Source organism: Xyrauchen texanus, chromosome 17 (genome assembly GCF_025860055.1).
Source record: "Xyrauchen texanus isolate HMW12.3.18 chromosome 17, RBS_HiC_50CHRs, whole genome shotgun sequence".
NCBI classification, from domain to species: Eukaryota; Metazoa; Chordata; class Actinopteri; order Cypriniformes; family Catostomidae; genus Xyrauchen; species Xyrauchen texanus.
Window position 1 is genome coordinate 26,693,361 of NC_068292.1, and position 18,265 is coordinate 26,711,625.

At 39.2% G+C, this 18,265-nt stretch overlaps 1 protein-coding gene across 2 annotated transcripts; it reads right to left on the reverse strand.

Annotated features, from left to right (window-relative positions):
• Nucleotides 1-8: 8 nt before the first annotated feature.
• On the reverse strand, nt 9-16,571 carry LOC127658101 (uncharacterized). Of its 2 annotated transcripts, none has more exons than XM_052147201.1 (9): nt 16,242-16,571; nt 2,612-7,396; nt 2,034-2,270; nt 1,542-1,627; nt 1,301-1,372; nt 1,047-1,193; nt 754-885; nt 531-653; nt 9-274 (listed from the first exon to the last, which is right to left on the reverse strand). In XM_052147201.1, the coding sequence occupies exons 1-9, from the start codon at nt 16,324-16,326 to the stop codon at nt 260-262; spliced, it is 5,682 nt and encodes a 1,893-aa protein (XP_052003161.1). In that variant the 5' UTR covers nt 16,327-16,571; the 3' UTR covers nt 9-259. The 2 variants fall into 2 exon arrangements, with proteins under 2 accessions (XP_052003161.1, XP_052003159.1); XM_052147199.1 differs by having other exon boundaries at nt 16-274; nt 1,542-1,630.
• Nucleotides 16,572-18,265: the final 1,694 nt, after the last annotated feature.

Consider the following 18,265-nt stretch of genomic DNA (forward strand, 5'->3'; position numbering starts at 1 on the left):
TATCATAAAATGATCAGGAAAACTTCAAGTCAGATTCAAACCAGCAATCTTGAGGATACCAGCTTTTATTTCTACAATTTTCTGCTCTAACAACTGAGCCATTAAGGCAATATTAAAAGTAAGTTCAAACTGTATTATGATTTAAGAATCAAACAGCTATAGTTTTAACAGATTTATTTTCAACAGAATTTTGGGTGGTGCAATATAGCAGCATTACTAGGGAAACACGCAAAGGGCAGAGATGATGTCTTTTCCTCTCTTACATTGTCAGCTCCTAAAAACAGATACAAAAGGTGAAATATCAGGCCTGTTCAACCTGAAATCTCCTACATTGTATGACACAGCCAATGGTACCCATGAGAAAAACAGATTAACAAACATAATAATTAACACATTAAAAAGTAAAATGTAAAAGCGCAAATGTGTATGAACTAGTTTCTCTAGACTTGAAGGCAATTCAGTGTAAAGGGTAGTATTGCACTGGATATTGGAACTTTGAATGGCTTATATATAAAAAAAAAATCTCTCACCATGATGGCATTGACAATATCGTTCTTATTGTGACGCAGCGCATGGACAGCTTTAGCTCGAGACACATTGGCCTGTGCCATTACCAGCTCGATATCTCTCTGCTCCAGCCCACCCTCATCCAGCTTACAAATGGAGAAAGAGAATGAGGTTCACCTTAATGCATTCAATTTATTCAATCAATTATACATTTATAATTAGTTTTATATTTATATAAAACTGTACCTCCTCTTCTTCCTCACTCTCTTCTTTTATGGTCAGGCTGGGTGTGATGTCTGATGGCAGAGGTGAGGGGTCGAGAGGAACCTTAAATTTCTCTGCCGCTGCCTTGTGTACCTGCTGTGACAGGTCTTCGATCTTACAAAGAGAGAGACAGACAGACAGAAAGCACTGATAAACAACAATGGACACTGATCAAATTTTAACTTAATTTCTCAAGGAAATTGTGCCACTGTAGCAAGCTTTTGGGAAATATTGCTTATTGCATGTAATGGAAATCTTTCATGGGAAATACCAACCTTTGCCTCTCCAAATACTATGTAAATATCTGATGCAGGACTTTTGAACACATCTGGGCGTGTAATAACAAAGAGTATGTTCTTGGACTTCCGAATGGTGATCCGTGTCACTCCATGGATCTGTTTCAGCCCAAGCTTTGACATCGCCTTGTAATGATAACAATTACATAGAGGAAAGTCAGAGATTACCTGCACAATGTGGTTGCATAAAAATAAACTTGGTGTTCTCTTTGATGTGAACTTTAAGACCTCACCTTTCGTGCTTTTTTCTCACTTCGACTCTGCTTAGCCCTGCTCACCGATTCATCAGCAGGAGAGTGTGGTAACTGAGATAAGAGTACATATTGTACATAAACACTGTCTCTTCAGAACATTAAACTACATAAATTGCATAAAATACAGGTTCAGTTGTGCTTGTTTACAATGCATCATACACAAGTATATGTACAGATGCCATATACTGCTGTTTATGAAAATGGCTTAGCAGCTACCCACCTGTGGGTTTGAGGGTCTAAGCAATGTTTCACTGGGTTCCTCCAGCTCAGGCACTGAATCATCACTATCGGTTTCATTACCTGAACCTACTAAAGGAGAGGGAATATTTAACAGGGATAACCCATACAGAAATCTGAAATGTTACAATATTCATTATGTAAAACATATATAATATATTCAGGTATGGTTGTCACAGATATAGAAAATCACATATTTGATCATGTACATCTGTACAAAAATGGCAATTTTCATGTATGAAACTTATATTATCATAGTGGAATTGAATGTGAACACACAGTATATGCCCAAATGTGTGAAGTATAATTTTACAGAAATGTTCACCTATGGACATACAGTATATCAAATAATATAATATTATGTATAGAAATTATAATTTTCAAAGCAGAAAAAAATGATTTGCAAAAGTTAATAAGGTATTTCAAGAAAGATATACAGTATAAGAAAGATGCTGAGGGTAGATGATGTACATACTGCAATTTTTGAAGGGGAGATCCACATCCTCTGGGCTTTTTGATATGTAGCTAATTGGGCACACATCTCGTTCTTTACTCTGTTGCTTTTGAGATTTTACCAAGTCTGGTCTTGGACTGATGCAAGGTAGGGTCTCTCTTTCAACTGACTGATTCAATGATCTTTGAGCACAGGTACTGCCTCTTTGTCCATTGGATGTTGTGGACTGGGACTGTTCTGTTCGGTGTCCTTTACAAACTACTCAAAAATAAAAGAAATAACAAAGGACATGTAAATAATTTAAATACCTGCACTTCCTGGGATAAAACATGAAACACATCTGTAAAAGTACCCTGATAAAAAAAACAGTGGTTCACTGGTCTTAGAAGAAATTTGGGTAATTGTCAGACTGGGACTCCAGCTGGCCCACCAGCTTGGCTAGACTGAGAGCAGCGAGATTAGCTGCAGACCATCTTAGCCAGGCTGGGAGTCAGTTGAAAACAGCTAGATTATCTTAAATCAGCTAAGACCAGCAAAACAGCTTACGGTGGTTTAAGCTGTGTGTGTTCAGCAGGGTAAACAAACAAACAAAAGTTTACCTGGAGGGTTCTCATGTCTGGATGGCTTTGCCATCATGACTGTTTTCTCACTCTCATGATGGCATGTGTCTTGAATAGGAAGCAAAAGTGGTTTTTGCTCCTCTGATTCCCATGATTCTAATTCCATAGTGCTAACTCCAGAGGACTGAAGGGCACTTTGAAAGTCAGAAGGGCTTGGTTTTTCATCTGGATCTAGTTGAGTATGTGAGGAGAGAGCACATATTTTGGAGATGTCATGTATGGGCTGTGACTCCTGTTTGTGGGTTGAGAGGTCCTCCTCCTGAATAACTTTGGATGTACATCTGGGAGAGACCCTGTCTTGTTCTGAGCTTTCCACACAGAGGGATATACTGCCCCCTACATGATTGTCATTGTTGTCTCCTGTGCTTTCCGTCAAACCTACTACACACTTTGGAAGTTCTTTTAGCCCATCAGGACTTGTAAGGTCTTTTGTCTGAGTTGCAACAACTGACTCTGTACGAACAGAATCGTTTGGTTCAATACAACTACTATCAGGAAAGTGAAAAATCAAATCTTCTGATGTTTGAAAAGGTTCAGTGTTCTCTACTATACAGACAACCTCTTTTTGCTGCACTTCAGCAAATACCTCTCTCAATGAAAATATATCAGAGCTTGATATTTGATTATCTGTAGCCTTCATTTCCTTATCTTGGCACTGGGTCTTTTCTTTATCCTTTGAGACTGAAACTGCAATGTTGGTTTCAAGAGCATCAATTACCTTTAGTTTTGAGGCATGAAAATAATTGGTATCTGGCACTTCTTTTAGTGTTGCCTCTTCTCTTTCATCATCAAGAAGAGCTGATGTATTTGAACCTTCATCAAGCTTTATGTTGCTCTCCAGAACTTGAATTTCCTCCGGAAAATCTTGTGCCTCTCTGTTCTGACATATTTTCAATTCATTTTCTATGTCCTCATGGGTGACAAATTTAACACTCTCCTGAACCTGAGTGCCAGCTGTAGTATCTTGCTCTTGGTGTTGTCTGACAGTGGATTTAACATTTAAAATGTCATTTTGGATGTTTGCCCCTACTTGACTGACATCCTGCCTTACTGCTCCATTTTGAGCCCCATCTTCAAAATATGATGTTGCCTCTTTATGAGCAACAGATATTTGTTGGAGAATTGTTGCTTCTGAGGTGCCAACAATCTTTACATTGGTTGATTTCTTTCTAACTGTAAAATTGCCAAATGATCCCCCTTGCAAGTTGAATGTCAGCTTGTTTTCTGAGAAAGTGTTTGCTAGGCTAATTTGTTGAGGGTTTGAATGACACTGATTTGAAGACAGACCAAGATTGTCTGATTGGGTTGAAATCACTGTTATAGAATCACTTTGTTCATGGGAAACGGTCGATGTTGAAATGGAGACCATGTCAGGTTGTTGACCAGATTCATGATCCTGAGATGTCAGTTTAGACGTTATTTCAGCACTTCCTTCACTAAATATGTCTGAAGACAAATTCTCTGGAATGTTGAAGTCTGTGTTTGGAATCTGATCTTTCACATCTCTCCCATCACTTGAAAGCATATTAAATGTAAGTTTTGATGGAGCACTTAAAATTATGGGTTTGCAAGTTTTTTCAGGATCATTCCATGATGCAATCAGACACTTTTCTGAACTGCAATGTATGAGTGGATTGCTTTCTGGATTTTGAAGGTTATTTGCATCATCCTCACCCCCTCCTGCCTCTGAAAGATCCTGAATGGATCTCCAACTGGCAATGTTTGACTCAACCACGCCAACTTCAATATCAGCCATCTTCTCTTGGAGGTCACAATATCTGTTGTTGTCCTCATCATCACCCATTATGTCTTCTCCAGCAGCAATGTTATGAGCAACAGACAAACCCTTACTGTGCACTGTTCTGGCTATCTCACACAGCAGATTTTCAGCCTCAAAGTCACAGCATTCACCTAAAGACAAGGGATCCCTTGGTCTCCAACTCTCAGAGTAAAGTTCATTTTCTGTCATGTTGATCTCAGCATTCTCTTTCTTTGGTGAAATGACAAGTCTGCTGTAAGTGGAGCAAGACATATTTGAAGAGCTATGGTTTATATCATCATTGCCAGGTTGATTGTCTGTTAGATTGTCTTGATTCATGGAATGTTCAAATGGTAGAACATCAATTGAAGTTAAGTTATCTGGTACATCAGAAAGTTCAGGATATGCACAGACTGGAATGTTTGTGGGGCTGCAGTCATCAAGGTATGTTAGCTGGGGGTCTCCCTTATTTAAGTCATTGGTTGCCGTTTCAGCCAGCTTTTGTGATGTGTCCATCAATTCCATGCTATTTCCATTTTTCATATCCAGTTCCTGGTTAATGTCTACATTATTTTTGTAGCATATGTCAGCGGCTGAGGCCCCTTCCACACATGAGTGAATTTTACTATATTTTCCTATTGCATTGTCTTGATCAACTGTTGGATCATTGATGATGATCTGCTGTCCTTTCTCTTCAGTTAATGTGACTGTTAAGGGATCTGTGCTATGTTGGTTTTCCTCTATTGCTTCAATATTTACAGGTAATCCTTCTGCAAGCTCAGCCTTTGTTTCTGGGGATTGTGGTGTGATTATGCTTTCATCATGAACATTGCATTCTGCTAAATTTTCTTGTGATTCTACATTTGGGGACTCAGATGATCCAGAGGATATCTCCATTTCACTGTCTCTGCTTGAGGATTCTGGTTTGGGGTAGCTCACTGACTGCACAGGTTCATCTAGACCAAGAAACTGATGTGCAAGTTCAGCATGCTTTTCTGTGCTATATAGTTGGTCATCTTCATCCCCATTATAAGAAGTGGAATCAATAGACTCCTCTGTGTCATCCTGATAAGCAAAGGACTCATCTACTCCCTCATTTATTGAGTTCTCTGAAAGGGAATTTAGGAAAGAAGCTGAGGTGTCATCTTCATTTGGGTCTTCCACACCCCTTCCATCCCTCCCATCTGCCTCTTGCTGTTGTGCATCATTGCTGAGATCCACATCTTCATTATCATCACCACCATCATCATCTTTATCCTCCTCATCATCATACTCATCTACATCTGCTTCCTCCTCTCCAGCAGCATATGCATCAACATCATTCCCCTGCTCATCCTCTGTAGGGAACAGTGTTATCTCCATGGAATCAGCCTGTAATATCAAGCTTCCATGAAAAGGCAACATGGAGGCAGGAATCATTGCATCTCCCATGGGTCCATCCTCTCTGGAGTAGCCATGGAACAGTGGAGCAGAGGATCCAATCTCAAGATATAAACTGTTGCTATCTATGTTTCCAATCTCTGAGGAGAACGCAACTGGGGTTTCGCTCCCCATGTCATGTGCAGTAGACAATGCTGTCAGCCTCTGATTGAGGAGAAAAGAAGTTGTATTCTCTTCTGGTGTTAGAGGGGGGTCCAGGCTTGCAAATGGCTCTGGCACACAAGCATGAAATTCCAGTTCCAGAGTATGATGTAGATTATCCGAAGCATGGGTTACACCAGGTGCTCTCTGGAAATCTTTTGGCCCTGGAGAGCCCTCAGACATGCTGGCCTCTTCCTGGTAGTCTGTGTGTCTCCTGCTGCTCTCATGTGTGGAAACATGTTCCATCACCCAATGAGGCTTACAGGTCTCCCTAGACAGCATATCATCTTCAGAGGCCACATCTTCGAGCAACTCTTGTATATCAGGATTACACATGCAAGCATACCTCTCAGTTCCAATTCGCTCATCTCCAAGCTCATCACCGATCTCTGACAGGGACCCCACGTAGCAAGCAGGAGCCTCTTGCAACTCTGCCTCAGCTGTTATATTTGGGGAGCAGGAATGTGAGGTGCTGGAGGTGTATGAGGTCCAGCTTCCTCCCTCAGCTGTGATGTAGGAGCCAGAGGGAGATGTAGGAGGGGAGCACAGATCAGATTCATCAGTTGGGGAACCAGGACTTTGGCTCTGGCTCCCTGAGTGCCATTGTTGCTTTAGATGTGAGCAGTAAGCCATCTTAATGGGAGTTGAAGGGGCTGTATAGTATTGATCAGGATCCAGACCTGGAAGGACACCAATGCATCGTGGGTCAACAATATAGGGAGGCTCGGAAAATGACCAGGAAGGCACTTCACCCTGAGATAGAGACAGTGGCTCTCCCTCATTGTCTGGGAAAAGAGTACTGCTGCCTGTCAGTTCATCATCTTTTACTTTGGATTCTAGGACTGGACATTCATGTAGGTGACCGATGGTTGTCTCTTGTTCTGGGTTTGAAGTTAATCTCTTACCCTGGTCTACAATGGGACTCAATTGACCAGTGTCTAGTTTTGCTTTCTCATCTAGCACAACCTGATCTTTCTTGAAACATTCTGAGGGCTGGTGTCCTGAACTAGGTGTTTCTTGGCATATCTGTTTTCCTAGCAGCATTCCACTTTGTGTCTCCATATTTCTCAGTAGAGCTTCTTGCCCCATTACAACCCTTGAGTCCATGGTCTCTGGCTCCTGACAGTCACTCTCTATTTCTGCTCCAGTTAGGACTTTTATACGTTCCATTTTCACAGGACCTCTTCTATAGGCTCCTTTACCAAACCGCCCCATTGGTTGGCTGATAGTTCCAGACCGCCCTTCCAGTTCAAAACTTGCACCTTCAGGCTGTGGACGAGGAAAAGTGGTGGGTTTGGCCATGACTATACGGGGGCCAAATGGAGTATATAGTGGGGAGAGTTTGGGAGGGCTGCTAGGAGAAGGACTGGAGACACCGTCAGTTGGAGTTGAGGCTGAAGAGCTGGATGTTTGACCAGACAGATCTAAAAGGTTGAAGAATGGAGAAATATGACATTTAGTATCTGCTTAGATTGACCATTTATGCCCAAATGTTATGAGTTTTATAAATACATTTTGATACATTTCTGTATGAATATTCAGGGTAAAGGGGCCTGAATCATCAGCACCGTGGGGAGCATGTTAATGTCAGTGTTGTAATTAATGTCTTCAGAAAACAAGGCTCTTTTTGCCTGCATGGCAAACTCAGACTGACATCATGGATTTAAAAGGGAGCAAAATAGGCAGCAGTGTCAGTAGAAAACCCTCTTATTCCTCTCCGGTTTTCTAATACTCCTGCATGCATTCACATAATATATTTACATGAAATGGATAGAAAAGTAAACATTTTAGGAGATGGATAGAACAGATAGGAGTCTTATAGAACAGATAGAAGATAGAATATCCAACAGTCAATTTATATATATTTTAGAATTGTATTATTGATGTAATGCCCTTACTGTAAAGACCAGCTTAGACCTGGATGAATTTCCATGATGGTCCTGACTGGTTTATGCTGACCTAGCTGGTAGACCAGCACAGCCATAAAAACAGCCTGCAAGCCTCAGCAGAAAGAACATGCTATTTGAGCAGGATTTTTTGTTGCAGGTAAAAATCTTGGCTGTTGAAGAAGTCTTGCTAATTAAGTTAGTTAAGCAGCCTATCTGCTTAACTAAGTGTGGACACCAGCACACCACCATCCTATGTTGGTGACCAGCACCATACAACGTGGTGACCAGCAATGTTTGCTGTAAAACTGTGAAATGCAATATGTTTAATAGTCTGTGGGGAGTTATTTAACAATCATTTTGCCAGGCAATGATAGTCACAAAGTTCATTATATTCAGTGGACCCATGACATCCAATACTGTGCATGTGTATGTGTGTTATATTTGTTTCTAAAATGATTAGCACATAGTTATCTTTCCCAGCTCCTTACACACTACACCAAAATGATGATGTTATTCTCCCTACATCCAAATAACCTTCCACTAGACCCTCCAATACTGTGGATTATCATCACCATCTCTTTTTATTAACTTTGTCTTACATTGCCATTCATCGTTCATGTCCTCAGTTTTATTGCTTAATGATGTGTCACACATACAGACAGTATTATGATTTTCGAAATACAGCACTTAATAGGTTGTTGACAAGGGATTTGAGAGAAAGATATCCTAGTATTGTCCTTACAACAACAATGACTTTGAGGCCTAACATAAAAGCAGATTAGAAACTTCAACAACACTCACACAGGCACAGTTAAAGACAAATGACATGAAGTCAAGTTACATAGGATTGGGGATGTACACATGCAAGCACACGTCCTGTCTTTATAGAGTTTATCTATTTATTTGTAGTTCTTAAATCTGAAAGATAATTATCATGGATTTTTGAGCCATGGATTCCCTCTGGAATGTCCAATGGGTTTTTAAAAAGTGATTTTTAATTAGAGTAAAACAGTGTTTGTGGTTACTAATACTTGAGGAGACTTTTCAAAAGTGAACTTTGAAGCTGTTGTGTGCTTTGCACGATGCAACATAAAGATTACAATCATTTTTAGTTCCTAGAGATTTTGTTATTGATGTATCAGACAACCATTGTAGACCTTGTGTATATTATGTAGCCTACAAATTGATGTTATGAACGAACAGCTCATATATATATATAACATTTTCATGTTTTCTCACACATCTATACTTATTATTTATCATGTTTTTCTTTTCTCATTTGTCCATTGTCTTCTTTGTCTCACCATGCGCATCACTCAAAACTGCTTTAGGCCTCTCTGGTTTCCCTCGGAGTATCACAGTCCTCTCCCTCTTGTCTCTCCTTCTAAAAATGTCATCAATGGCCAGAGCCATCATATTGTGTCATAACTGTGTGTATCATTGTGTATTTCACACGCCCAAACCTTTTGAGCTATATTGTATATGTATTGGTGTATACTTGACAGTGTGTTTGTGTATGTGTGACAGAAGGTTGATTGTTCTGCTAAGTCATGACTTGAAAAGATAACGTCACCCCTTCTGTTTTCTGCACAAGGCAGCACTGTTTTGGAGCTGTATGCAAAGTGACTGTGTGTATGTGTGAGGAGCCTTTTGTTGCATAACAATTATAGAACAAAATTACAGAACAAAATCACTATGGGGCAAAGGAAGTCTATATAATTGCATGTGCACATCATGGGTGTATTGCAAGTAACTGCACAAATAGCTTCACATGTAAATAGGTTGGATACACCCAACAAAAAGAGGCTTTTGCTTGTGCCGATTGGATCAAATGCATGCTCATTTACAGTACAGTCCTGAGAAGACTACATTAGTAGATCAGCTCAGACCTTTTTTGTGTGTGCTATCAAGTTTGCACAGCTGTTTTTAATACTTCGGTAAATCAGGCCCTTTGTCTTCTAAAGTTACACTTGCTTAAAGGGATGGTTTACCAGTTTTCAAATGCCTTCCCAAAAGTGTATAGACCTTATTCACACTAGCACCATCTTTGCTTCCCTTTAATGGGAATCAAAACGAGGCTGTGAGGAACAGACTTGCCATCTCTTCAATGGCACAAATGGTAAAGCGGTATAAAGCTCCAAGATCAAATCTTATTTTCCACAACTCAAGTTGTCTGGAGTTCTTTGTATACTGAATGTTCTTGGACAGGTATTTAATCAATTTGTTGTCTGTGGAATGATCCAAAAACACTTTTAACTACAGTACAGCCCATTGAAGAGACTGTAGGTCTATCCCTCACAGCCTCATTGTCATTCCAAAGATGGCCCTATGGATAAGGTCTATGACTTTCTTCTGCTGAACACAAAGAATTTCATAAGAATATTCCAGTGCTGTAGGTCCTCACTGGGTCTGTTCCAAAACTTAGTGAGCTGCCTCGCTGTGTCCTGCCTACATACAGTGTTCTATTGCAGCATCCTTTTCTTAAATGATGCCTCATAAGAGGTGGCTACATAGGTGGCTGCTCCATGCATCATTCATATAACGCTCCTCAGTGCATGGGACACTCGAATTGCAACTGATTTCAAAAGATATCTTGAATTTATCTCATCACAGTGCATTCTGAGATCGTCTACCCAGGAAAGGATACATACGATGCTACCTTAGAATTTGGCCAAAACGAGGTTCCTTAAGAGGTAGTATAATTAAGATACCTTCCTTTTAGAACAGCCTTTGCATCGGGTGTGCACCTATGATGCCTTAAAATGCTGCCTCCGGTGGACGTTCACTAGGTTTTGGGACAGACCCTATGTATCTTATTGCCCTCTAGCGGTTGAAGCATAGAACTGAAAGTTACTTGCGGAGGAACAATGTTTTGGTAATTATGCGAGCAAGGATTTGGCTCTGCTCTTCTGTGTGGATAAATCTGATAGTTTGAGTAGTACTTATCAGAGCGAATGTCTCTAACGATAACAAAACTCACCCCATCCCCTCAAAAAATTAAAATAAATAAGTAATGAAAGGAAGGAAAAGATGGATATCCTAAAAATATGTCTTATTAGCAGGTAAGCAGCATATCTTCCACTGTTGTTTTGAGTATTTGAAGACAATTGTTTCAAAATAAATAACATTACAAACTTTTTTAGGCAACGCTGATATTAGACAACGATTGCTAGTCAATAAAGTAAAACGGTGGAAACTATTATAATTTAGCTAGCAGGCAAATAGTCTAAGGTAGTAGGAGGGTACAACGCGGCTAAATGCACCCCTTAAGGAAATTTAGAATTTTTCATGATCACAAAATGTGTCAAGGTCAAAAATGAAATTATTTTTTACTGAATATTGATGGAGCAACATCATTTGTGTGAAAAGAAATAATAACGGAAGGTTGTTTCGATTAAAATTTTTATTTAAAAAAAAAAGAAGCCTTTTTAACCACACTAGGGGTAAAAGGCCCCCCTCTTGGGTTAAAAGGCCCCTAGGGGGTTTAAAGTGATATTGTGTACATAACGGCACAATTTTTCAAATAATACAAATAATTTTGAGACACTAAGATGGCCTTTAAGATAATGCTTACTTAGCTACTTAGAAAAAGTAAACTGTTTCCTGTTAATTTCAAACAATTTCATTCATTCAAAAATTTAATTTGGCATTTTATTACATCTTAAGTATTCCTTAAACTAATCTCTATTATGATTGGATGAGTCTATGTGAGTCCACTTTTAAATGTTTCTCATAACAAATCTATTCGCCCCAGTTAAAAAAAAAACCCTGTGTATTATAGGGGCCTCTGCAACAGGGGGGCTTTTAACCCAAAATACTTTCCTTTCACTAATTGGACAGTTATTGAAATTGTTTTGATTTTAAAACCTTAAACAAAACTGAAAATGATAAATTAGTATTTTGTCTCAAAAGAACTGTTAATTTCAGGGATTTTCATTAGCTACATAAATGTGCTAAATTTGAAAAAATATTAAACATTAGATCAATTTACCTAAAAAACAACCTTTAGACATCACACACATCTCATGGAACATTTTCCAGTGTACAGTGACAAACAGGTGTTTAGGAAAGTGCAGTGGTAGTTTTTGTTGCAGTTTTGTGTTTTGGGAGAAAGTAAAATCAACAGAGCCTTTTACCCCTCCCAGGGCCTTTAAACCTGTTGTACCTTAACTGGTTTAGAGATTGTGTAGTTACCAGCATAAAGTAAAACATTTTCCCATTGTCCTTCCTTAAAAAGGAAATCAAGCACTTCAGTACCACTATCCATAATAAAATGCACCATTAGAGTGGAACTACCACACTAAGTGATCTACCGTGCTAACTATCAGTAGGCCTACAATACAATTTCTTACCTGTCGAGCGAGGAAAACTACATCTCTGGGTTTGTTTTAAATCCATTTTTGGAGTTGTCGCCACTTCTGAAAAAGCCAAGTCGATGTTGTTTTGTGTTTTCTTATTAAGCTTGCAGACTCTTTTCAGTTGGAGGTTTCTTTATTTAGAAAAGGAGTAATTCCCCAGAAGGTTAGCTTTCTGAATGATCCATGGTGAATGTTGCTCATGTGTTGTGGCTACAAGCTTTCAGCTTCAAACTAATGCCATACCTATCCCCGCACATACAGGGCTGGATGATATGACGATATATATTATGGCGACGATATAAAGTGTCAACCGATAGAGATTTTGCTACATCGTGTATATCGCGATATGTAAATATCCATATGCCCAGTGTGGGGTTATCTATCAGTGAGCAGGGCTTCACGTGAAACAGAGAATTAAAAAAACATAGACAGGGGTTTTCTGTGGCCACCCAAGCAAATGCAATGACCTTCATCGCGTTTTGCACTTTAAAAGCTCTAAATATTCTTCTAATCTGACAAGCGAATGTTTCACGTGACAGTGGTGCGCGTTGCCTCTGGAGATCGGAAATGTCTGCGAATCCAGCAGGCTTTCCGATATTTGTGCTCCAGAGACAGGAGTCAGGAGAGCTCAGAGCGGGAACATTCGTACTACTCAATCATTTTTGACACAGAAAAACCCCAAGTGGATAAATACATTTCCAGAAAAATTTAATCTGTAAACTGTTTCGAACTACGATAATAACTCGTAATACAAGCAAACTGTTTTACCACCTCAAAAACGAAGCACGCAAAATAATATCATGAAAGCCAAAAGAAGAAATCGGCATTAACGTGGTCATTTATTTATTTAGCAAGAAGTTATATTTATTTTATATTTATTTTCTTTATATTATAAGTTCCTTGAGCAAAGTTTATAATTAAGAAAATATTGGTCAACAACATTTTAGACATTTGGCATACTTTGCATTTTGGCAAGGTTGATTTTTGAAAACAAGTTGATTTTTTATGTATTTATTTATTTACTTTGACATTGTTTGTCTTGTTTGTTGTTGGTGTACTTTCTCATTAAATAAATTTTGTTTTTTCCTAACAAAATTAATCTTACATAGTGTAGCTTTAAATCCATATCTTCAGAAGAGATATAAGTGTGTGTGAGACAGAGATTGCTATTTTCTTTTTACTATCAATTTCCACTTTCACATTCTTCTTTTGTTTTTGGCGATTTGCATTCTTCTTGCATATCGCCACCTACTGGGCAGGGAGGAGAATTTATAATAAAAAAAGACTTAAATATTGGTCTGTTTCTCACCCACACCTATCATATAGCTTCTGAAGCTATAGTTTTACCACTGTAATCTAGATTTATTTTATGCTGCCTTTATGTCCATTTTGGAGCTTAAAAATGTTGGTTCCTTTTTACTTTAATTGTGAGGACCTGAGATATCCTTCTAAAACATTTTTAAATTGTTAAAAACAAATTTGTGTTTGGCAGAGAAAGAAAGTCATACGCATCTGTGTTGGCATGAGGGTGTGTAAATGATAAGATAATTTTCAATTTTGGGTAAACTATGCCTTCAAGACATCTCAAATCTCCTCCTCAAGTGTGTATGTGAGTCTTTGTCTGACCTCTATCTTGACTGCATTTTGCTCTCAGACCCCTGCTGTTTTCCATGTAGGACGAGCAGATGATGCAACCACCTCTTTGGATCCAAAATCTAAAACGCTTTCTACCCTCAGCCATGGACAGGAACAACCGAGCAGACAATTATCTCCTGCATCATCACCATAACTAAATGCAACATACTGGGCTATTCACATAGTAGGTTTAGCTGTTTTTCTATGTTAACAGGTGCTACGGATGTCTTTGACCATGTCTCACTGTCTTCAGCATCTTGTGTCATGAGCCGTGATGCTGACTCATTTTTTAAGACGTTGTGTCATATAAAAACTGTAGTAGTTTTTTCCCATTGAAAAAGTTTTACTCCTAAAGAAAATAAATGTAATTTTGACATGAGATGACTCTAGTCATATCAGTAACCTAATAAAAGCTTTTTTATTCTACAGTACATGGGGCAGGGGCACCCTCATGGGGCTGCCATTTTAGAATCACAAGACCGTCTGAATACTACTCGCTTAATCTCAGTAACCATCTTGTTATTGGAAACTTTCACTCTTGGATTAAAATAATTATGGCTGATTATGAATAGTGAATTTCTACAATGCCATCTGTAACTGAAAACGATTGATTTTGTATGATGCTGCATCCACACCACTAGGTTTCACTGTATGTCCAAGATGACACAAGCAAAAAGTTACTGAGTGCACTTTTAAAGGAAGTTAATCTTTTAAAAACATGTCTTGAGACATTTGTGTTCTACTCCATTCGGTTGTGCTTTGTTTAGCTGTTTTTGAATGCAAAAACACGTCCTGGTTGAACAGCTCCTTACTTCATTTTACTATGTCGGCTTGAACATTGATCTCAAGACCGGATTTTTATCAAGGTAGAAATGTTCCTGTTTTCTGTACTGGAGTTTATTTAACAGTTATTAGGCTATATAATGGGAAAAACAGATTGTTCAAATTGAATACAAAATTACAAGGATAATTCATAATATAATGTTTGAGTGGCTCACTGAAGCCGAGCACCGATTGATAAAAACAATGCTGTTGTCTTTAGAGGCAAGTGTGAAACATCCCTGGTATTGAATTGATTTCCCAATGGAAGGTCTCTTGTGTCAGTAGCAGCATGGTACTTGCAAAAATAAATAAATAAAATACTTTAACATATAAAGTTTTAAAAATACTTTTTAAGTTTCATTACTTTTAGTCTGTCTGTCTGTGAGACAATAATTGTCGGTTGTGTTTGGCAGTGGCCTCGTTAACACACATGGTCAACAGGAATCACACAGATCAGCCTTCAACACAGACACATTAACCCCCCTTGTCTTCCAGTCTAATGCCTGACCTGTCTGATTCCTTGGTATGTATGCATGATGTAACTGATGAGGACTGAATAGAAGCAGGTCAAGTAAACCCTCCTTTCAGCTTATCTAGCTCTTATATTGCAACTGTGCCAACAGATTTTATTCAATTAGTGATTAGACCAGTAGTCTTTGATAGTTTCAATCCTTTCATAATGGCTTTAAATATTTAAAAGCAGCTTAAAACCAATGAAATATAAATAAACCCATATATCAAAGAAATAAAATCAATTAATCAGTTTTGAAGCAAAGTAGCCTGTGTCTAACAAACAAACAGTCAAACCAGTAGCCACACTTTAACAAGCTTTCTTCCTCCACTGCACCAAAACTATTAACTCCACACAATCAGTGACCATCTTCCCAAATACAAACCACCTTTACTATTACAATAAAACAGCATAACAAAAACTGTGCATATGCATAAGGTGCAGCAAAGTTTATGTTAGAATTAATTATTAAGCAGTTAATCAGTTTAGTGTAGTTCAAATATAAATTGAACATTCTTATGCTAAGAAAAGCCACCTGTAATTTGCAAGAATATTTATTTTTCTTAAATAACGTATGGGTATCGTTCCCACTCTTATTGCCTTTCAAATCAAGCAAACAGACATACAGTACCCCTAGCATGAAGATGTTATCCTAAACAAGTAACATATTAGCTCAAGGTATTTCAAGCAGGCATGTCAAGGACACCTAAGCACTTGTCCTAATACGGCCTTGATTCCAAGTGATGCTGTAACTTTGGGGCCTGAGAGTGATGCTGTGTCATGCTCCTGTATTTGCTGGCAGGATTGTGTGTATATGTATGTGTGTATGAACTACAACTGCTTTTTGACCATGCTGTGTGATGTTTCTGGGTGTGGCTGACCTCTTCCTGTTCTCTCTCATCTAGGCTCACTGTCCCAGTGGATTAATTCATTAGACACATGATTTCAGCCACGCATGACGCATCCCATCATGCACAAATTCAGCCTACCACTCATTCCACATTTCTCCTTCTCTGTCCCTGGTGTATTATGCTGTAGTGAGGTGCGAGCTCACCTGCTCCTGGTAGCTCTGATTGTGAGTCTCCAGAATCCATCTGGCCCTGTGTTGGGCCGCTCTGATGTGCAGTTTCACCAGGCATATCCGTGTGCCACAGCTTCTGACGCACTCCCTAAAAACAGACCTCAGAGGAGAGGAGCCAGCAAATGCAGGAGAGTGAAAATAAGTGTAGGCTGATGCCTGCTCAGAACAAAGATGCCGTCCAGTGAATATGCAAGATGATCCGTGCTCAGTGCGTGTGCGTTTATGTCAGTGTGCATGTGTGAAAGAGAGCTGCAGAGCCACACTGGTAACAGCATGGGAAATCTGAGCTTGAGCTGCAGTATTCTCTCTGATTAGGAGAGTGCCCGCCCCAATCCGACTCTCTCTCCTCCTCTTCCTCCCTCCCTCTCTTGCTTTTCCTCCTGGTTTTTCCCTTCGGTAAGTGGTCTTGGACAATGATGTCAGCAGATTTCTGTATCTCTTTGGAGGCTGGAGGAGAGTAACACAAAACAGCGCAGACAAAGAGAGCGAGGGAGGGGGAGGGAGAGAGAGAGAGAGAGAGAAAGGGAAAAAGAAAGAGGAGGGCCTTTATATGAAATGCAATCTAATATACAGTTTCATGAGAGATATACTGCAGAGAAACAGAGATCTCATTCTAATCTCCACATTTCTCTCTCTCACTCTCTTAGGAGTGAAATGTACACCATTGCTACTTTGGGAGTATGGCATCAGTTTTGGCAACACATCTTTAAAAAACAAAACAAGAAAGTGCACAGGCACAGATGAGTGCAATTGGATGCTCATCATGTTTGGATGTGATAGGTAGTTAGAGTGAGATATATCAGCCTTGAAAATCATTGTAACTGAGCTTTACGAAAGTGAGACTGAGGACCACTGCAGCGCTATGTTTCCACGGCAACCATGGGGGAGAACTCATGGATGTTACAGAAAGGGAATCCAATATTTAGCAGGTTCCGGCACTGGCAAGACTTGGGGAATTTCCTGAGTCTTTCTTTTCTCTCTCTCTCCCCCCTTCTCAAACATTATATTCTTATACTGAAATTTTAGGAATTTTCTTTGTCTGCAAATAGTCTGTAAAAACACAGAAATAGTTTGAAAATACTAAAATACTGAAGAATAAGCGAACTATGCTAGACTACAGACAGACAGACAGACAGATATATAGATATGTTCAACATGATCATGTGGGAAGTAGGAATGTTGTTTTCAAAAGTTCCAGAACTCGACTGGCAAAATTATGATTACTCACTGACAAGCCCCCACTCCCATCAGACATTTCTGCATCGGCTCAAGCTTGCTAACCTTTCCTTTGTGGTGCAAACAGAAGCATGTTGTGTCAGCAGTGTGGGAGACCTGGGTTCGTATCCTGCATTACCACTTGGAAGTAATCACGTTTTGCATAATCTGTGAGGACTGCAAGTCAGCATCCACATTTTCCCCTCTAATTTAAAATTTTTACTCCACTAATGGTTAGGTTTGGGGGGGTACGGTTTATAAAATATGCATTCCTCTTCAATGTTTTACATAGTATACATCTGAAAACAACTTGCATTTGGCACCACTCCATGGAAAATATACCTGGAAAATGACGCTCACGCATGCCCATACTCCCAACACCTCGAACCGCTTTGGACACTTTTTCAGTATACTTGTCATTGCAGTCTCAAGGCACAATCATTATTTTCAGATTGATTACACTTCCTAGTGCTTGATGCATGCACAGAGCACTAGGAAATGTAATCATGCTTGAAATCTGGATTGCCAAAGAGACTGGTGATGATTTATAGTGAAAAAGGAGTTCTATTTTGGTCTGTTCTTACCCAAAATCGATAGGATTTAAATGATATGGATTAAACCACCGGAGTCTAATGGATTACCTCTATGCTGCCTTTGTTCTTTTTGGAGCTTGAAATGGTCACCATTCACTTTCATTGTATAAACAAACAGACATCAAAGCAGAATCAAAAGTGAAATGGGCCCTAAATGCTGATATACTGTTAAAAAGAGATGATAGGAGA

What these genes read in the sequence shown, in the direction of transcription:
- LOC127658101 (XM_052147199.1), bottom strand. Translation starts at nt 16,326, where the DNA reads ATGCCTGGTGAAACTGCACATCAGAGCGGCCCAACACAGGGCCAGATG. An exon ending in GTGAGAAAAAAGCACGAAAG is followed by an intron (nt 1,194 to 1,300) that starts GTGAGGTCTTAA and finishes TATCATTACAAG; the next exon opens with GCGATGTCAAAGCTTGGGCT. An exon ending in AGAGTGAGGAAGAAGAGGAG is followed by an intron (nt 654 to 753) that starts GTACAGTTTTAT and finishes TCCATTTGTAAG; the next exon opens with CTGGATGAGGGTGGGCTGGA.